The sequence below is a fragment of the Thermobia domestica genome, chromosome 4 (genome assembly GCF_964235325.1).
Source record: "Thermobia domestica chromosome 4, izTheDome1.hap1.1, whole genome shotgun sequence".
NCBI classification, from domain to species: domain Eukaryota; kingdom Metazoa; phylum Arthropoda; class Insecta; order Zygentoma; family Lepismatidae; genus Thermobia; species Thermobia domestica.
The window spans coordinates 248,156,620-248,177,061 of record NC_137457.1 but is presented as its reverse complement, the minus strand read 5'-3'; the positions used below and the strand labels follow the sequence as shown (position 1 = coordinate 248,177,061).

Genomic DNA, 20,442 nt, shown 5'->3' with positions numbered 1-20,442 from the left:
TGACTTCTCCCTAGTCCTAATATGTACCCATATATTTGTTATTCACTTTTTGTCGTTACAAGAGGTCTTACAGAGCTTTTACCTTCAACTGTATGAAGACTATTCTGTACTTCCATGTGATGTTCTGGTAGCTGTATCTCCTAAACCCCTGGAGCTTCGCACCTACAACTTCACTGAAATACTGACCACATTTAGTACTGCTTTCTCATATGTGTCTCAGTCAACAACTCGATTCACCCAAACGTAAGGTTTACTTGTCAGTCACGATCCTGGATTCAAAATCGTTGGTTCGAGTTCCTCTAAAGGGCATGTGCATTTCGAAACAGTGACAGTTTCTTTGTTCATGTCTCTGTCAGATTGGATTGAGTAAAACTTTTAGCCAAAATGAATTAGGAGACAATTAAATGGAATGAGTTCTGGTTCGGGCGAACTATGAAAGAAGTTATTAACGCGTTTTTTTACGCGTGGTCATGGATTCGTTTTTCAGTAAAGGTTCGATTTCCACAGTTTTCTTGGAGTACTCTCGTTTCCCCCCCACATTTTCATTCCATCATCATTCACTTGCTTTAATAATCCGTCTCCCTTAGCCTAAATGTCATAATAATGGAACGTTAAAGGTTTCATTTCATTTTTTCTAGTTAGGGTGCTTGTTTAGAATAAAATTAAAGTAGTGGTTCTGAGTTACATAGTTTCAGGTTTGAAACGGGGCATTAAAATATGATCTACTAATTAACGAAAATTATTTTTTCTTGAGGCTTCTTTTGCCGTTTCCAACAAGGTAAGAGAAGCAGTTGCTGTTTCAAATGTCGAAAGAGGGCCTTTATGTTATAGAACCTGTTTATGTTACAGACTCAACTACCTTGTAAAGCATTTTACAATTTTACATTCTATAGTGTAAATAGACGTTATATTTCTCCGGGATCTTTGTGGCATAATAGAACAAATTAACAACGTTTCATTTACGTAGTAATAATGAATATGCAGATAATACTGATCTATGATATTATTTACTAGTACTATATCGACACGAATCTATCAAATACACGCATGCCTTGCGTAACGTGGGTTTTGGTCTAATGCAATACAAATTGACAATAAGTTTATTAGTTCAAATTTTTAAAACTAACCAAATAAAATAAGTAAAAGGCACGTTTGCACATATATGGATAAAAATACTGCGTAAATCGACTTGAGTCAATCTGTGTGCGATGTTATACACAGCAGCCCAGATAGGTACCGTTACCTGTACTATCTGATCTGCCTGCCTGACACCAATAGATGGCGCTGGCATGCATATTTTAGTTAGGCACATAATTTTAATCTGTAACAATGTAACATTCAGCGAGCCAAAAGCTTGGGAGTAGCCCTAAATATTGAAGTTTTAATAATTTGTAAGAAGCTTCAATAAATGATATTATTAACGGTTGGAAGATTAAAAGGTAGTTGGCTAGAAGTGTTTCCTGAATAGTTGACGTAAAGGATTGAGGTGACTCAGATATATATATAAATTATAATCTTCAAAGATCAAGTATCAGAATGTAGAATGGATAAATTTAAGAAATAGCTGGAGAGGCTATGTTCGATACAACAGGTTTTAATTAAATATAGTTCTAGTGTGAGGCAGGGGCGGATTCAGGGGGGTGATTGGGGCGATCGCCTCCCCCAGAAGAGGAAAGTTTACTTTATTTATAAATAAACCCATCCATAAAAGTTTGGAGCTCTTAAAAGTAGCCCTAAGTAGCAGTATTACTACCGACCGCCCCCCCCCCAGGAAGTCCGTCCTGGATCCACCCCTGGTGTGAGGCTAGGAATAAATGAATTTGTTAATGGATTATAGTTATTTCATATAATCCAGAAGTTAGGCTTAGCTGATCTAGTACCTACCTAAGGTTTTATATTTGATGCTGGGAACATTATTATATCTATACGTTACAGGTTCGACATAAATTATTAACTAGGTTTGTTCCTGGCGTTTGCTGTATAAAATTAACATCATTCATGTTAGAAGTTTGTCACAACTACTTAAGACTAAGAATCTTAACAATAATGAGATATCATATGTATAGTACTAGGTATATTAATTTGCAGAATGTCTTACCTAGGTATAAAAGTAACATGTTTTATCCTTTTCGGATTAACCATATGGATATGAATATTTTTAGAAGATAATACATTTTCACTATCTAGTTATAAAACTCATTCCAATGCTTTTTTCTTTAAATAATTATATATTATGTTAGTAAAACATAAAGCAAACTCACCTAAAAGAAAGATGGTAATCATTTTTATGGAATTTAATATGGAGCTTCAGTCTCAATATACGTTTTCAATTCCAGTGTAACTAGCTGTTTTATCTTCATTTCTTGATTTTCCTTCTACATCTGTTGAAAACTAAAAAATAAATAAATAAATAAATAAATAAAAAATAAAAACTTGTTTCCATCTTCAATGATAAGGAAATTGTTTGTGATAAAGACGAGACTAGTTTTCGTATCAAAACTGTGATAACTAACTAAATAGAACAGGTTCGAGAATTGAGTTCTTGTATTTAACAACAATCAACCAATTCATGCTGGGATTTATTTGACCATTTGCTTTAGCACTGTCCATGTACTAAATATGACTTATGAATGTAGTAAAACTTATAGAAACAGAAGGTCAGCTTAGCAAGTTTAACTACCATCATCATGAAGTTTGTTTCCAACAAGAAATATTTATTTTAAATAATACAGAATAAAAATACTTACCATAGATTTTGCCACTCACCTAAACTTGTCGCCCCGTGCAAATGCACTTGTTGCACATATGATAGAGCTGGTCCTGCCCATGAGCTTATGTTTACATAAGTGCAGGCGCACCACCGATTTTTGTGACGCAAAACACAGCACAAACAAAGAATGGAACAACAAGAGCATCAGGTGCATTGAAGAATTATACCACGTTATGCAATCTGACAGATGTATGCGGACCAGATATGACAGTTAAGCTCAACTTATATTGTTTCGATTATGAAATTTGTTGTTGAAGTGGTCATGGTGTTTTTGCTTATTTGGACTGGAACACCTATATTCCAGACATTCTGCGACATTCTTTAGCAACAGTTTCGTAGTGTGCCACTTGGATTTCAATATGGCAATGGCAGCGGCTATAGAACGCAGATTATCACAGTGTTTTAAAGAAATCGATTTACGAGTGCTCGACTAGTCGCCCCATACTTCTGATAACCTTATTGAATGTCTTTGGAATGAGTTTAGAGGCACCGATCAGAAAGCCCCATAACCACAACCATACTGTTTGTCATGCTTCAGAAAGAATGAAGAACAATACCTGTCGAAGTCTACCACAAACATAGTGTCCCTAGAATGTTCGAGACTACCACCACGGTGAATGACGGATCTATGACGTAATAAGTCCTTATCAGTACAATGTGACAAGTTCTTGGTGATGTTCGGTGTAGTCATTATCGTTTAATAAGAAAGAATATGTTATTGTAAATGCAGTTGTTTGGGAACTGTACTCAAAACAACAAATACTGTGTTACTAAAATAACTAATACTATCCTTTACCATGTCAGGTAGTTCATTTAAGCATTCCTGTTGTAACAATTTACATTCCGATGGAGTTAAAGTAGCGAAGGATTGTTTGAAAACATAACACAATTCAGGTATTCACAGAGCCATTATGTTGAATTAACAGAGCTATTTTTTTACTTTGTATATGCCTGTTTGTATATGCTATGATTAAGACAAACATGTAATTAAGAAAATTGTGAAGAGTCTATGTTAGGAATTTGAACTCGTGCTTCTTCCATTATGAAAACGGAGATTTCAATAGATTGGTAATTACATAATGTATATAAAAATGTCGTAGTAGCCCTTTCCTTTTTCTTCTATGAGTATACTTGCCAAAATAAGATAAGTTCAATCAATTTAGTTTCTTTTTAATTTTATAATTTTGTTATGTATGATCATTTCATGCATTTAGACATGGAGGATACGTCTCAGGTTATGTTTGGGAAGTCAACAGCTTACTTTCAAAAATGTACACCTGCAACTGCTTTGGAAGTTATCACAACAATATTCACAAAATTACAAGATTCTAACATATATTTTGCTTTCCCGAAATCTGGAACATATGAAAAACAGTAAGTATTTATTTACGTTCTTAGTTTTATGTTGAAGTTGATTGGTCAGTGTAATTTCCAACAGCAGTTCAAAGCAACTATAACTTTTTCATCATAATGTACACTTTCAGGTTTCAAAAGTCCAAGTAAATGATAGACCTTTCTAGATTTCCAGAGAACTGTTTACAGGAAAACATATTTTAATATGTACATTGCGAATAGATCGACAAATATATAGTTCACATGTAGGTAGTAATAGATTTACGGGGGGATAGAGGGTACGGCTGTTGCTAAAGGATACCTCACTCAGTTGATTTTTCAATGCACACGTTAACTTCTGTTGGAATGCATCCATTATATACGAGGAATAGTTTACTACTCGACTATTTGTTTCCAAGGCATTACTTTCAACTTTAAAAATGTTTCTTCCTCTTCTTTAAATGTATCTTGCTGTTTCAAAATAAATTTTGCATTTTATAGAGGTATACCGAGCTCTCCTAGTGGAGCTCGGCACTACATCTCCTGAAGAGCGTCCATTTAAGATGGCTAAGTGCACATTTAAACCAAAGACCGAAACTCCTAAACCAGTACCTACGAAGAATAGTTTTGATGTCATTGATTTTGGACTCCTTAATCAGTTCCTGACGGCCATATGGATATGTCTGCTGATGCTGAACATGATGAAGATGATTGTTCACACGCTGATTGTTGTCTTCATCTCAAAACTAAACGCAATATGAAATCTCTCATTCTTTATGCTTATCCGGAAGGAAAAGCATATCAACTTACTCATGGCGCCATCCAAGTTTGAAAGGAAATACCATATTGCACAGTCTCTCGTGACCGCGTCAAATTTAAATGTCATTCCAATTCTGATTACAAAAAGCTGATGAAATATTGTAATCTTCCAAATTTCAATATGCTTTAGAAATGATCAAGAATGAACCTCTAATAAAAGTGGTCATTTGTACGCTACCAATCGACACTGAAGTGGATAACATTCAGATGGATCTGAAAAATATCCGCCCTTCCCTGTTTTTACTCACTCTTCGAAAGACACTAGATGCTGATTCAATCTATAATTGACTTCATTGAATTTTACCGCATTACAGTGGAACCCTACAGAATAAAGACGTAGTAGTAAGGGCCTGACCTAATCGCGTTTTGGACTTCGACCCCGACATTTGTGACGTCATAGGTCAAAGGTCAATGACCTTGGCAAGGGGTCAATGACCTACGGGTATTTAGAACCAACCCATCTAAATTTTAGCAGGGGTACCATGCCCCACCCCCTAAATTTTGGCAGAAGTACATAGGACCACCACCCTTAAATTTTGGAAATTGCCAAATCTAAAAATTTGGTGTGATAGCCTAGAACCATAGTATGTACCTCTATTAGTATTGGGGGTCTGTCGTTCCCTTTTATAGGTAAAAAATTGCCAAAAATTCAAATTTCGGGGTTTTTGACCTAATTTATCGCCTTTGATGACGTGTTATTACCTTATATAGTTATATGAGTATATACAGGAGTCCATTCCATTTCAAAGGATATGGGAATATTAGTGCACCCCTTGAAAATTTTGGGAGGGGTACCTTGGCCTACCCCTTAAATTTTGGAAATTGCTCAATTGAAACATTTGGTATTATAGTATACGACCCTAATATGTATCATGATAAATTTGGGTGGTCCACCTCGTTCCTTTTTAGGGGTACAAAATTTCCAAATTTTAGTACAACCAGGTGTTTGGTTTTCGACCTAATTTATCTCCTTGGATGAGGTCCTATTACCTTATATAGTTATATGGTCATGTATAGGGGTTCATTCCCTATCATAAGACATAGGTATATTGATGCACCCCCTTTAAATGTTTGGAAGGGGTACCTTCGTCCACCCCTTTAATTTTGGAAATTGCCCATTTTAAACATTTGGTATTATAGTATAGAAACCTAGTATATATCACTATAAATTTGAGTGGTCCACCTCGTTTCCTATTAGGTGTATAAAATTGCCAAATTTTAGTACAACCACGTGTTTGGTTTTTTTTGGCCCAATTTACCCCCTTGGATGAGGTTCTATTACCTTATATTGTTATATAGTGGTCCATTCCCTATCATAAGACATAGGTACATTGATACACCCCCGCGAAGGGCACCTTGGCCCACCCCCTTAAATTTTAGAAATTGCCCATTTTAAACATTTGGTATAATAGTGTAGGACCCTAATATAGATCACTATAACTTTGGGTAGTCCAGCTCGTTCCCTTTTAGGGGTACAAAATTGCCAAAATATAAACGTAAGCAATACGTTGTAATACGTGTTTGGTTTTCGACCTAATTTATCTCCTTGGATGAGGTCCTATTACCTTATATAGTTATATGGTCATGTATAGGGGTTCATTCCCTATCATAAGACATAGGTATATTGATTCACCCCCTTTAAATGTTTGGAAGGGGTACCTTCGTCCACCCCTTTAATTTTGGAAATTGCCAATTTTAAACATTTGGTATTATAGTATAGAAACCTAGTATATATCACTATAAATTTGGGTGGTCCACCTCGTTTCCTTTTAGGTGTATAAAATTGCCAAATTTTAGTACAACCACGTGTTTGGTTTTTTTGGCCCAATTTATCCCCTTGGATGAGGTTCTATTACCTTATATTGTTATATAGTGGTCCATTCCCTATCATAAGACATAGGTACATTGATACACCCCCGCGAAGGGCACCTTGGCCCACCCCCTTAAATTTTAGAAATTGCCCATTTTAAACATTTGGTATAATAGTATAGGATCCTAATATAGATCACTATAACTTTGGGTGGTCCAGCTCGTTCTCTTTTAGGGGTACAAAATTGCCAAAATATAAACGTAAGCAATACGTTATACCACGTGTTTGGTTTTTAACCTAAGTTATCCCCTTTGATGAGGTTCTATTACCTTATATGGTTACAGGGGTCAATTTCCTATCATAAGACATGGGTATATTGGCACCCTTCTTATAATTTGGGAGGAGTACATTGACCCCACCTTCAATTTTTGGAAATTGTCCAATTTAAGCAAAGTACAGGACCTCAAGATACAGTTGTTGCAGATTCTTGAGATACAGTTGTACTATTATGCTTGACAATATAGTTTAATCTTCGTGGATTACCAATCAATTCTTGAGGTGTGTTTGACGATGCAAGGTAGTTGCAAAACAATTCCCAGCCTTGAGGATTAGAATGTTTCCTCAGTCGAGTCACATCGCACATTAAATCTACAATATTGGATCCATGTAGTTTATTATCGTTGATGTACACTGTTCCTTTATGATCCCACGTAATTGCGTCATCTTGTTTTAAACGACGGAATAGTAGTTCGGTTTTCTTACGATACATTTGTGGTATTGCGGTTAAAATTTCTTTCTTCGTGCTATCGTCAACATTCGGAACGTCACCATCAGGTTTCATTGATGTAATTGTAAGTGGTATTGGTTCTTCTTGTTTACGTATCACATAAATATATATCTGTAATATTCTATTGTACTGATTCCATTTTTCTCCATCACTTGGATACGATGTATTCAATATAGCTTGCATTTCACGATCGAGATTAGATTCTCGATTTTCACTCACACGGGATGATGATGCATGCATTCGTTGAAGCATTTCTGGTGGCACTAAAACCATCTTCTTGCTATGTGCTATGTTCCATGATTTTTATTGTTTAAACAAAATACTGGATAACACACTTTCTACAATAGGTGCAAGTAATGCAGATAAGAATCCTCCTTGTTGTACGGCTAAATGTTTCTTCTTTTTATCCAATGATTTTGTATTGTCCACGAGATAGCGGAGCGTGTTCTTGTAACGCTTTAATCTTGACTTCTACGCACTTGTAAGTGGCACATTGCCTTTTAAGACATTATAACAACATTCACAAATATTATGAATTAATGAAGCGTCTGCATTGGCAATAATAGCTTTACGCAATCTCGGTTTAGCTTTGTGCAGAGCACATAGCAGATCAGCGTGTTTCACTGTAGGAGACATCGTGACAGACTAAGTCACCCTTTTAACATGCACAATAATTTAAACATGTTTTGTTGGTACGTAAACGTAATGATGCAAATCGCCGGAAAAAATATTTGTACGAAATCGCATTTCATCGGGTGTATCTTGTTTAAGATCCATCAGTAAATAGCCATGTGGATTTCTTGTTGCGTCTGCATAACTTTCTTGTAGAAACAGTGGATGCTCAGGCATGATTTGATAACTCATAAGCTTGATTTGTGACTTGTCACGTGGATTTTTAAACAACACCAAATACGAACAATTTAAACTCATATTTCTATTTGTTTTACTTCGATGAAATACATTTTGTGTTATAAAAATCACACTAATGTTTCGATGATGCGATCCTTTCGTGAACTTATCAACAATATCACTATTCACTTCCTCGCATATGGTCATCAATAATAATCAAATGTGATCTATCTTGAGGCTGAAAATCTTTCATTCGTGGAAGTCCTTCGTAAAATTCTACTGGAACCGGCATTGTTGGATACATGTCTTGCCATTCTGCATAATACCAGTATATCTTACGAAATTTCGCATTGATCATGTTTGGGAGATGTGACAGTAATCGCTTCACAAAATACGTTTTTCCACACCCACCAGGTCCTGCGAGAATACAGGTAAATGGATGTTTCCACTGTGTATCCATGATGAACACTAATACCTTGTTTCAAATATGATGCGTATTTAAAGTGACTTCAATTTTTTTTTGTTTTAGTTTGTAAATTCTTGCACTCACTGGTATATGTTGGTTAGAAACGGAAAAACCCGTTTATCTGCTTATCGAATAGTTGAAAATCGTTTATTTGTTAATCGAATAGTTGAAAACCGTTTATTTGTTAATCGAATAGTTAAAGACTGGACAATGTTTAACGGTTAACCGTGAAAGTTGATCACTGATTTTAAATTCTATTTGAAAATTTTTTCGTTTGAAATTATTTGTTCTGAAATTTTTGTTTAATAATTTTGTTTGAAATTTTTTTGTTTCAAAATTTTGGTTACAATTTTTTTGTTTCAAATTTATAGTTTAAAATTTTTTTTCGTTTCAAAATATTGTTTCTAACTTTTTGTTTTGAAAATTCTTTAGTTTGAAACTTTTTTCGTTTCAAAATTTTGTTTGAAAATTTTTCGTTTCAAAAATTTTTAAAATATTTTTCGTTTGAAATTTTTGTTTGTAAATTTTTTGTTTCAAAATATTTTTGAAAATTTTACAAAATTTTTCGTTTCAAATTTTTGTTTTGAAAATTTTTTAATTTCAAGATTTTTGTTTAAAAGTTTTCGTTTCAATTTTTGTTTTGAAGACCTTGGTTTGATTTTTTTAGTTTGAAAGTTGAAAAAAGTTTTAAATGCCATGAATCTTGTTCAAAGTTTCCACCTAATTCCTAGAGAACATTGACCAGGGACTCGTTGCGCATCAAAACGAATCATCGATCACTTGACCGTACTAGCATTTGACACCCTAAGGGTCCTACCAAATTAAAAGGGGATACCCGTCCATACCTTATAACCTTATCAAATACGATAAATTGAGTCAATAACCGAACACGTGGTTGTACTATTTTGTACGCATGAAAGGGCCACCGAAATTTATCATGATACATATTGAGGTCCTGTACTATGCTTAAATTGGACAATTTCCAAAAATTGAAGGGGTGGGTCAATGTACCCCTCCCAAATTTTAAGAAGGGTGCATCAATATACCCATGTCTTATGATAGGAAATTGATTCCTGTAATCATGTAAGGCAATAGAACCTCATCAAAGGGGATAACTTAGGTTAAAAACCAAACACGTGGTACACGTATTGCTTACGTTTATATTTTGGCAATTTTGTACCCCTAAAAGGGAACGAGGTGGACCACTCAAATTTATAATTTATATTAAGGTCCTATACTATTATACCAAATGTTTAAAATGGGCAATTTCTAAAATTTAAGGGGGTGGGTCAAGGTGCCCTTCCCGGAGGTGCAAAAATGTACCTATGTCTTATGATAAGGAATGGACCACTATATAACCATATAAGGTAATAGGACCTCATCCAAGGGGATAAATTCGGCCAAAAAACCAAACACGTGGTTGTACTAAAATTTGGCAACTTTATACCCCTAAAAGGGAACGAGGTGGACCACCCAAATTTATCATAATACATATTAGGGTCCAGTACTATAATACCCAATGTTTAAATTGGGCAATTTCCAAAATTTAAGGGGTGGGTCAAGGTACCCCTCCTAAAATTTTCAGGGGGTGCATTAATATACCCATACCCTATGAAAGGGAATAGATTCCTGTATATGCCCATGTAAATATATAAGGTAATAACACGTCATCAAAGGCGATAAATTAGGTCAAAACCTTCGAAATTTGAATTTTTGGCAATTTTTTAGCCATGAAAGGGAATGACATAGACCCCCAGTACTAATAGAGGTACATACTATGTTCTTAGGCTACCACACCAAATTTTTAGATTTGGCAATTTCCAAAATTTAAGGGGGTGGTCCTATGTACCTTTGCCAAAATGTAGGGCGTGGGGCATGGTACCCCTGCCAAAGTTTAGATGGGTTGGTTCTAAATACCCCTAGGTCAATAACCCCGGGCCAAGGTCACTGACCTCTGACCTATGACATCACAAAGGTCGGTGTCAAAGTCCAAAACCCGATCAGGTCAGGCCCTTACTACTGACGTTTGTTTAGTGTTCCAATTGTCAACGTTTCGGACCCACCCAATCTTATTGTTGGGCTACTTCTCGACGTTTAAAATGTGCAAAACTTCATGTCACCTACGAATGTCCTAAACAATCGTCCCACGATCCTACCAAATGCCCAAATTGTGGAGGTGGTCATCCAGGAAACTACAAGGGCTATCCGGTCCTCCATAAACTTCTGTCACGATGCACCTCTCAACAGAAAATACGATCTGATGATGATTTTCCAGCCTTATCATCTGACTCATTTTCACCAGTGCCACCAGAGTCCTCTCCGGCTCCTCGTGCTGATATGCAAAGAAGACTACCTCATTTTCTAAGAAGTCAACACCCATTATTAGCAAAGAAGACACTCTGCCTGACTCAGATTCAAGTTTACACGATATTCTGACCATCTTTCGAGATATACAGCTACCAAAACTTCTCCACGCACTCCAAAGCAAACTTTCATGTCTTAATAAAGCAGCCGACATTTTCATCAAATTGTTGATTCTCTGTGACATAATCGAAGAGATTATTCCTACTACGCCTTAAGGACATCTCATAATTACATTCAGGACCAACATCCTTATGAGGACCACTTTAGTCAACAGCAATTGGCTACTTCAAGAACCTATTATATCATTCTAATTCATATCAGGACCAATTATGTTCTCCACATTGAACGTTCATCAATCCTGGAATGCCTACTCAACTACCTTGCTTTCCACCCAGCTAACCATCTGAAGGCCAGTTAACCATCAACATCCCAGCGACCAGTAAACTGAAAATTTTCATCATCATGAAAAAAAAATATATGTCAATGAAGGAACGACAGTTGCACTTCGACTCCCAAATCATTTCCCATACTTAATCTATGGGCTAAATCACAAATATGACGCAGGTAAGCAAGACCATTACGATAAATAACAAAAGCCGTGTTTAAAATAACAGTATTTAACAATTTGAGAACCATATATAAGGAATGTTATTCTGGAAAATCAATTTCGGTCATATATCTAATTGTGTCTCTTGGATGCCAAATGGTATAACTCCGATATTTTCTAGGAGACAACCATGAACTTTTCATGTAAATCCCATAAAGAAAATGCTATTCATTATCAGCAGTAGAAAATAATCTTCGTTTTTGGTTGCATCCATAAAAGAAATTGGAATTTTTCATGAGATATTGAACGTCAAAGTTCTCTGCTGCAAAATTTCCATTTAGGAGTTGCACCATTCGGCATTTAAGTGGCTCGGCTCAGATCATGCTTACAGACTGTTCCAACAAGGGGAATATTATTTAATATTCTTTTTGCTTGTGATTTTTCTTATGGTATAGATAAGAGTTAGTTGTATTTCTATGCAGCTGATTGCACTAATTACACTAGTTAACAAATTTAAACTTTTTGTTTGTTACATGAGAAAAATCACCTGATCTTAAAGGAACTTTTTGCGCTGAATTCGAATATGCACTCGGTTTCTCTCAATCACGTACAGTTTTCCCGTAACAGAGGGATTTTCGGGAAATTCCCTCAAAAATTTCCCTTTTTCAGATATTTTATTCCCCTAGCTCCTGTCCCCTTACATATAGTAACATAGAAATTATACCTAAGTATACCTTGATTTATATTTAATAAACCCTAAAAGTTTCGTAAAAATCGCTTTGTTCTTTCTAGAGAAATAAATATATTTGTATGTATACTGTGTGCACTGTTTATTGCACCTGATAGTAATGCTTTCAGATCCCCTGAGTTGGGGTAAAAACGATTTGCTTTATTACTACAAACACAGACATAAAAATGAATATTTACAATAGTCAACAACACACTTGTATTGCTCTCTGTAAATTAGAAACGTGTATAAAAATAGAATGTACTTCCAACGTATATTTTTTTAAACGTACAGTATATGTATATCTTAATACATACATATACAATTCTCCAAGGTTTTTCGTTTTGTTCATGAAATGGTTATAAATATTTGTTATCAAATGTAACAGAATGCAAAAGAAAGAAAGAATGGAATACAGACTCATTGTTGACAACAATGAACTAATGCAGTCTGAATTTTCCACTACGGTATCGTTTCCCCCCTCCCCCCGCGCATTTCTTTCTTTCTTGTGTTCTTGACACCTGGTGAGGGAGTTTTGTACATTTTTATATTGACGTGTGTTTAACACTACTTCACTTTCAAAGCTGTCTTTGCTGCTAAGAGTGCTTTCATGTTTGATCTTAACGGCATTATACCCAACTAAGATCAGAAGTTTAGTTTGTGATCAGTACAATGGCGTCAAGAGGACGGCGTTCGTGTGTTAACTCACCAAATAGTTTTTGTTATGTGTGTGGCCAGTTTGTAGTTAAAGGACAGTGTAAATCCATTACGCCATCGGTGAAACTAGCATATTATATATATTTCGGATGTCGTGTGCGAGATCAGGACAAAACTTGGGCACCCAACATAATTTGTGCGTCGTGCTACGTCACTTTACTTGCATGGGCCAAAGGGAAACGGAGGTTCATGAAATTTGCTGTACCAATGGTGTGGAGAGAACCCACCAACCATCTGGATGATTGTTATTTTTGTCTCACAGTAGTTAAGGGACATTCTAAAAAAAGCAAATACACAATAATTTATCCCAACGTTAAATCCGCAATTAGACCTATTCCGCACGGGGATGAACTTCCACTTCCCGAGCCCCCTACCAACTGGGAAGAGATATGGCCAAAAGGCTCTGATGATGATCATGACCTTGATGAACCATCGACATCAACATGTACATCCAAGGATCCAACGTTCATCCCTGACTGTGTTCGCGAGCCACATTTCATCCGGCAATGTGAACTTAATGACCTAGTCCGTGATTTGCACCTGACAAAACAAGAGGCGGAACTTCTGGGATCAAGGCTCCAGCAGTAGAACTTATTGGATGCAGAAACGAACATATCAGTGTACAGAAAAAGGCATGTTCAATTTTCAAGCTATTTCTCAATGCAAGATAATGTGTGCGTATGTACGGATATAAATGGGTTGGTGGCGGAGCTAGGAATTCCTTACGTTCCAGAAGAATGGAGGTTATTTATCGACGCGTCAAAGGTCAGCCTTAAAGCTGTCCTTTTACATAATGGAAATAAAAAACCTTCTATACCACTTGCGCACTCAGTGAAGATTAAGGAATCCTATGACATCATGTCAACTTTGCTAAATCTTATAAATTACAAGGACCATTGTTGGCAAATATGTTGTGATCTCAAGGTAGTTGGTATTTTATTAGGACTGCAGTGTGGTTACACGAAGTACCAATGTTTTTATGTTTATGGGATAGCCGAGCTGATGACAAACATTATGAAGTGAAGGAATGGGAACCTAGAGTGAATTACGTACCTGGAGAATGCAACGTCAAATACGCTCCTTTGGTAGATCCTAATAAGATATTACTACCGGCACTTCATATCAAGTTAGGACTTATGAAAAATTTTGTCAAAGCCATGGACACATCTGGTGAAGATTTCAAGTATTTGCGACATAAGTTCCCTAACCTGAGTGATGCTAAGATTTCAGCGGGAGTGTTTATTGGTCCCCAAATTAGGAAATTAATGCTTGATGATAGCTTTGACAGCAAGTTAAACAGTGTTGGGCTAGCTGCCTGGACAGCATTTAAGTGTGCTGTGCGCAACTTTCTGGGCAATAACAAAGCTGAGAGTTACACAGAAATCGTGCAGGACATGATACAGAAATACAAAGAGTTGGGTTGTAGGATGTCTTTAAAAATCCACTTTTTGCACTCCCACCTCAGCTTCTTTCCTGCTAACCTAGGTGATCTCAGCGACGAACAGGGGGAAAGATTCCACCAAGATATAATGGCAATGGAGAAAAGGTACCAGGGACGTTGGGATCCTTCAATGATGGGGGACTATTGTTGGGGTCTTGTTAGAGAATGCAACATTTCTTACAAAAGAAGGAAGTAGTGTACGTTTTTGTAACCCAATGGAATTTTCATATATTGTGATAGTTTTGATTGTCTTTTCATGACCTTTTGGTACATTTGTATTATAGTTTATTGTAAATTGTCACACTTGTAAATTATATTGTATTATATTTTATATATGTGTTTGTGGTAATAAAGCAAAACGTTTTACCTCAACTTAAGAGATCTGAAAGCATTACTATAAGGTGCAATAAACAGTACACACAGTATACATACAAACATATTTATTTCTCTAGAAAGAATAAAGCGATTATTACGAAACTTGGAGGGTTTGTTAAATATGAATCAAAGTATACTTAGGTATAATTTCTATGTTAGTATATGCAAGGGGACAAGATCTTGGGGTGTAAAATAAACGAAAAGGGAAATTTTTGAGGGATTTTCCCGAAAATCCCTCTGTTACGGGAAAATCGTACGTGATGGAGAAAAACCGAGTGCATATTCGAATTCAGCGCAAAAAGTTCCTTTAAGAACAGGTATTTTCTTTTATGCAACAAAACCTTTGTTAACTAGTGTTATCATTGATGCAATGGGTTTTCTCCCTATAACTTGCGGGGCACATGAGGAACAGATACAACACTTTCAAAAACGTGGTTTCACAGCATGATCACTGGGACACAAAAGGTTAAATAGAAGGAAACATTAATGGGAAACCATAGAATTGCTCATTCCGTTATAAAACCTCTACAATGTTTTAACCAACTTCAGTATTCATTTCAGTGTACTGGATGAAGAATATCCACTGTTAGCTCAGAATATAACTCAATTTGTTCAGATTATTTGGGGAAATACAGAATTTGTTGGATGTGGTTTGAAACAATTTCCAGTGAACGAATCAGTCAAGTTTTCTAACTGGTATACATCTTTAGTTTGCAATTATGCTCCTGGTGGTGTTGTGGAAGGTGAAGTTATTTATGAATATACATATAACGAGTCTGAAAAGTGCTCACTTTGTCCAGGATCACGTTGCAAGCAAGATGAATTTCTTTGTCGTAAGTACCAAAGTAATTTCTTTTTTAATATTACTATAATTAATATTTGTATCAATGTTGTGAATATATGCGTCACTATTAGGTGCACGAGCTCCTCCGTGGCTAAGCGGTTAGCATACGCGCCTTTGGTGTGGGAGACCCGGGTTCGATTCCCGGCGGGAGCTCATGTGGTTCGGATTCCACGTTAATTGGTAGGTCCACGTCTCATATAGCCTTGCTGCTGAAAGGGACGCTAAACTAAAATCCACTCCACTCCACTATTAGGTGCACGTGTGTTCCATTACAAGAAGTTAAATAACATTAGATAAAATATGCCATTTAATAGTGTATCTTTATTATTTATTCCCTATGGTTAGTTTATTATTAGTTTTAATGGTATGGTTATACATTTTTATTTTTTTACATATACAGAGAATAAATAAGCAATTTATTCCAAATTAGTATTTACGGGACTATGGCTAGCTCAGGGCCCATCATTCCTGGAGGGAAGAATCATGACCCAGAGGACTTGATACTTTCCAAGTTATTTTTGACATTACTTTGGTACTTCTCTTAATTTTTGGGAGGGATTCATAGTACCACTTCCCTTAAATTTTAGAAATATTGGCAAAAATAAATTTTGGTATGGTTGTATAGAACAGGACCAATGTATGTACGTCTAAAAGTTTATGTAGTCTATCTCGTTTTCTAATATGAATAAAAAATTGATTGTTAAAAAACATATTTCGGAGGTTCTTGCCAATTTTTTTCTCCTATGGTAAGCATTTCACAAGACATGCACATGTTTTTATACCACTCTCCAATCTCAATAGTAGGATATAAGCCTACATCTTAAATTTGGGAATTGCCAAAGAATTACATTTGTTCAATGTTGTATAGGACTATGATTATACCATTGTCAAGTTGGATGGTTCATTTTATCCCCTTGGATGGGTAAATGATTGAATATGTATATTATGAAAAATGGAATGAAATTTTTCGTTTTACTTCCTGTGGCTATGCCGTGTAGGCTAAAGTAGAATGAATTAAACAGTGAAATGAAGATAGGGGAGAATCTCGAGAAAAGACATACATATTGTGTTTGTCCACAACAAAGTTCACTTGGCACGAGCTGGGATAGAGTGGTCAACCAGAGGTGAACGCTCTATCATTGAGCCACTGCAGCTCTAGGTGTACATTAGGATTCACCCATAATTTAGAACTGTATTATAGCATTTGGTAGATTAAAAGTTAGGACCCTGGAAGTTAGTACTAGACGTACGTTTGATTCATCCCTACAATTCCCAAAAATAATATTTGAAAGTGAGACATTGTGAAATATAATTAATTTCATTAATTTTGAAATATACAAGGATTGATATTAGTAAGTATACAATTGTATAATAAGGTGCAATCGAAAAATCTCTCCACAGTGGACTATGAAAAAGAGTTACACCCGTTGCGGAGAGTCTTTGTGAATATACTGTAGATTTATTAGGTGCACTAAAGTGAATATTTTGACCATATGTTTGTAACTACAGGAAATCTTGTTTTCATTCTTTCTGGCTTTGCTCAGTTTGTCTTTCGTTTTACTAATCCTTTTTTATTTCTGTTTATTGTGTCGCGATAGCTGGAGATTTAAGTAAAGGATAACGAATGTGGATCTTGAAATAATTCTGGGCAACAGAAAATTGCTGTTATCTCCTGCTTATCCCCTTCCATGGGTGTGAAAGTTGTCGAATATTAGTATGGCCATGTGTTCGCCACGTGGTTGGTTCTTGAATGGTTAAGTACAAGGGAATATTTTCTTTTATATATTGGTGCATTGATGCTCTCGTTTTAAAATTTGGGAGGGGGTACATTGGTCTTAAATTTAGGCATTGTGTGCATATATTCTAAATTTTGTTGGTACTGCTTATCCATTTTAATGGGTATAAAATTGTGAGTAATATATTGCCAAAAGTAACAGTGACGGAATTTCAAATTTTGGTTGGCAAATTGAGTTAGCATGACGCCCGAATCTTGAATGTTGTGCTGAATGTTCACTAAGATAAATTGTAACATACAATCACAAGGATAAATACAATATTATATTGTCTTTCATTGGACGTAAATTTTGAAATTGTCTAGAATTTATTCGTAATTGTCCTCTAGAACTCGTGTAAATTTATATGATCCAACTTATTTCTTTTCATGAGTAAGAAGTTGCCAAAATTCAAATTTGAGTTTATTGACCTCGTATCATCTTCACAATTTGTAACGTAAACAATTCATAGTCTAAGGTCATTGGTGTATAAATTTAAAACTTGGAAGCTGATAGGTAATTATTGAAAACGATTGTTATGAAACAATAACATTTTCATACTTCAAACTTTAGTTGGAATTTAGTCTAAAGTCATTGGTGAAAAATTATTCTTGATGTAATCTGCTTAACTAATCACTTTCAAAACACTGTTTACATTTTCCAAATGTTTTATGTTTTGCTCAATTTTTGTAATATGAATTTTCTTTTCAAGCAATGTTGATTTTTGAATTTTAGTTTGAATTTTTAAAATCTAGTATTATAATTACGACTTGTGGTGTAAGTTCATTGATTTAAAATTATTTTTGGTATACTCTGATTGGCTAATGCTTTTCAAATTTTCATTTATTTTTTTTAATTTTGTGTAAAATTCTTATTTTAAAAATTTTTGAACCTTAGTATTGTAGTTACTTCTTATAATCTAAGTCATTTGTGGCAAGTTATTCTTGATGAACTGTAATTGGCTAATGACTTCGAAATCTTTCTTCAACATTTCTTGAACGTTTCAAACTTTTTTGCTAAATTTGTTCGATCACTCTTTTAAAATTTGAAAATTTTTGTATCTCAGATTGTACCTACGATTCATAATCTAATATCATTGGTGGAAAAATTTTAGCACTTGAAATCCAAATACGTAATTGCTGAAACTGATTAATATATCACAATAATAATTTCAAACTTTGAACTTTAGTCACAACTAATAGCCAAAGCCATTATTGGAAATCTATTCTTTGTGCAATCTGGTTGGAACTGATCACTTTAAAATTTTAATTTTAAACTTTTCAAATGATTGAATACTCTTGTTGAATCTTAAGATTGTAGTTACAACTCTTAACCTAGGGTTAGTGGTGGGAAACATTATCACTTAATACCGAATAGTTAAGTATTAATACCTTTTGGTATGTAACAACAATTTCACATTTTGAACTTCAGTCGCAACCCATAGTCTGAGGTCATTAGTAGAAAGTTATCCTTGGTGCAATTTGAGTGATCGAAGATTCGAAATTTTAAATTTTTGATCACTATTTCAAATCTTATTGAACATTTTTGTTCAAAAATTTATGCCCTCGTTAAACAGTTTGGAAAAAATGGTTGAATTTTATAATTTGAAATATTCTAGTCCTTATTTACATGTTTTAATTGTTGCTATCAAAGTTAATTTTAATTTTTTAGGTTTTGAAAGTTTTTTTAAAAAATGTTTGAGCACTATTTAAAATTTGTCAACAACTTTGTTTAAAATTTTTCAAGGTTGAAAATGTTTACTCATTGAAACGTTCTTCAAAAATTAATGACGTTTTAGTTGGAAATTGCTTAAACTTGTTGACATTTTTTAAAACTCTAGTTTATATATTTAAAAAAAAATCACTATCTGAAAATTTGTAGCTCGGTAAAACATTCTACTTATCGAAAAATATAATCATTTCTAAAGAATCGGAACTGTTTAGAACAAAAAGTTTAATCAGAGTACACAAAAATTTCATATGATGCAATGGTACGTCAGAACAAATTTACCCGAAGTCATTAGATTTGCAACACATGCGTTTATGACGTGTACATCATTTTTCTCGTATATAATTGTCGTAGAAAATAGTATTCGGCATAACGTCATCATGGCTGCTTGTTTATAATTTATAAACACTCATGATGTGGTGATATCATTTACTAAGATTTCTACTTTACATTAGAATAAAGCTTATAAAATTTTATCTACTCAAGTTATTCTACAAAGTATGGATCCAGAATACTTGTGGTTTTAGGTGATATAATTGTTTTTTTTATTTCCAAGATACCTACCTATGAAAGTTAAAAAACAAGAGGAATTATTAAGTTTTTCTAAATACCAGTACCGTACTTATATTACAGAAGACTTATTGGAAGATACCGCCAATTCAGATTTAGTATCCAAAAATCTGAAATACCACTACATGCTAAAGTTGAAAGTACTGCTTAGTGGATCTGCTTCTGTGGATTGGTACTTTGATAAATCTTACAACGTCAGCATAAAGTACAATACTAGGTGAGGAAATGGTGCTTCTACAAAGCACATTGCATGTGACTAGCAATATTGTAGATTTGTCACAATATGAATGGAACAAATTTACAAATGCATCGCATTGTGTTGGAAAAAAAATGTAAATGTAAAAAATACTGTACAACATTTGTATAGACTACGTGAAGCCTGTAGACACCGACCATAGATACACACTTGTAGAAATGGACAATATGGACATTTATTTTCCACCAATAGATAATTCCATAGACTCGAAAAGATTTCAGATCAAATTAAAATTACTGAAAAGAAATCTTGTGCAAGAAGTGTAAAA

The 20,442-nt window shown here is 34.8% G+C and overlaps 1 protein-coding gene across 8 annotated transcripts in view; it reads left to right on the top strand.

Annotated features, from left to right (window-relative positions):
• Positions 1-20,442, top strand: part of LOC145683963 (venom allergen 5-like) — a 105,977-nt gene that overhangs the window by 41,096 nt on the left and 44,439 nt on the right. For all 8 annotated transcript variants that reach the window (XM_081755685.1, XM_081755688.1, XM_081755689.1 and 5 more), the window contains exons 5-6: positions 3,985-4,144; positions 15,566-15,837. In XM_081755685.1, the coding sequence (XP_081611811.1) occupies positions 3,985-4,144; positions 15,566-15,837 (432 nt within the window). The remainder of the gene's footprint in view (positions 1-3,984; positions 4,145-15,565; positions 15,838-20,442) is intronic.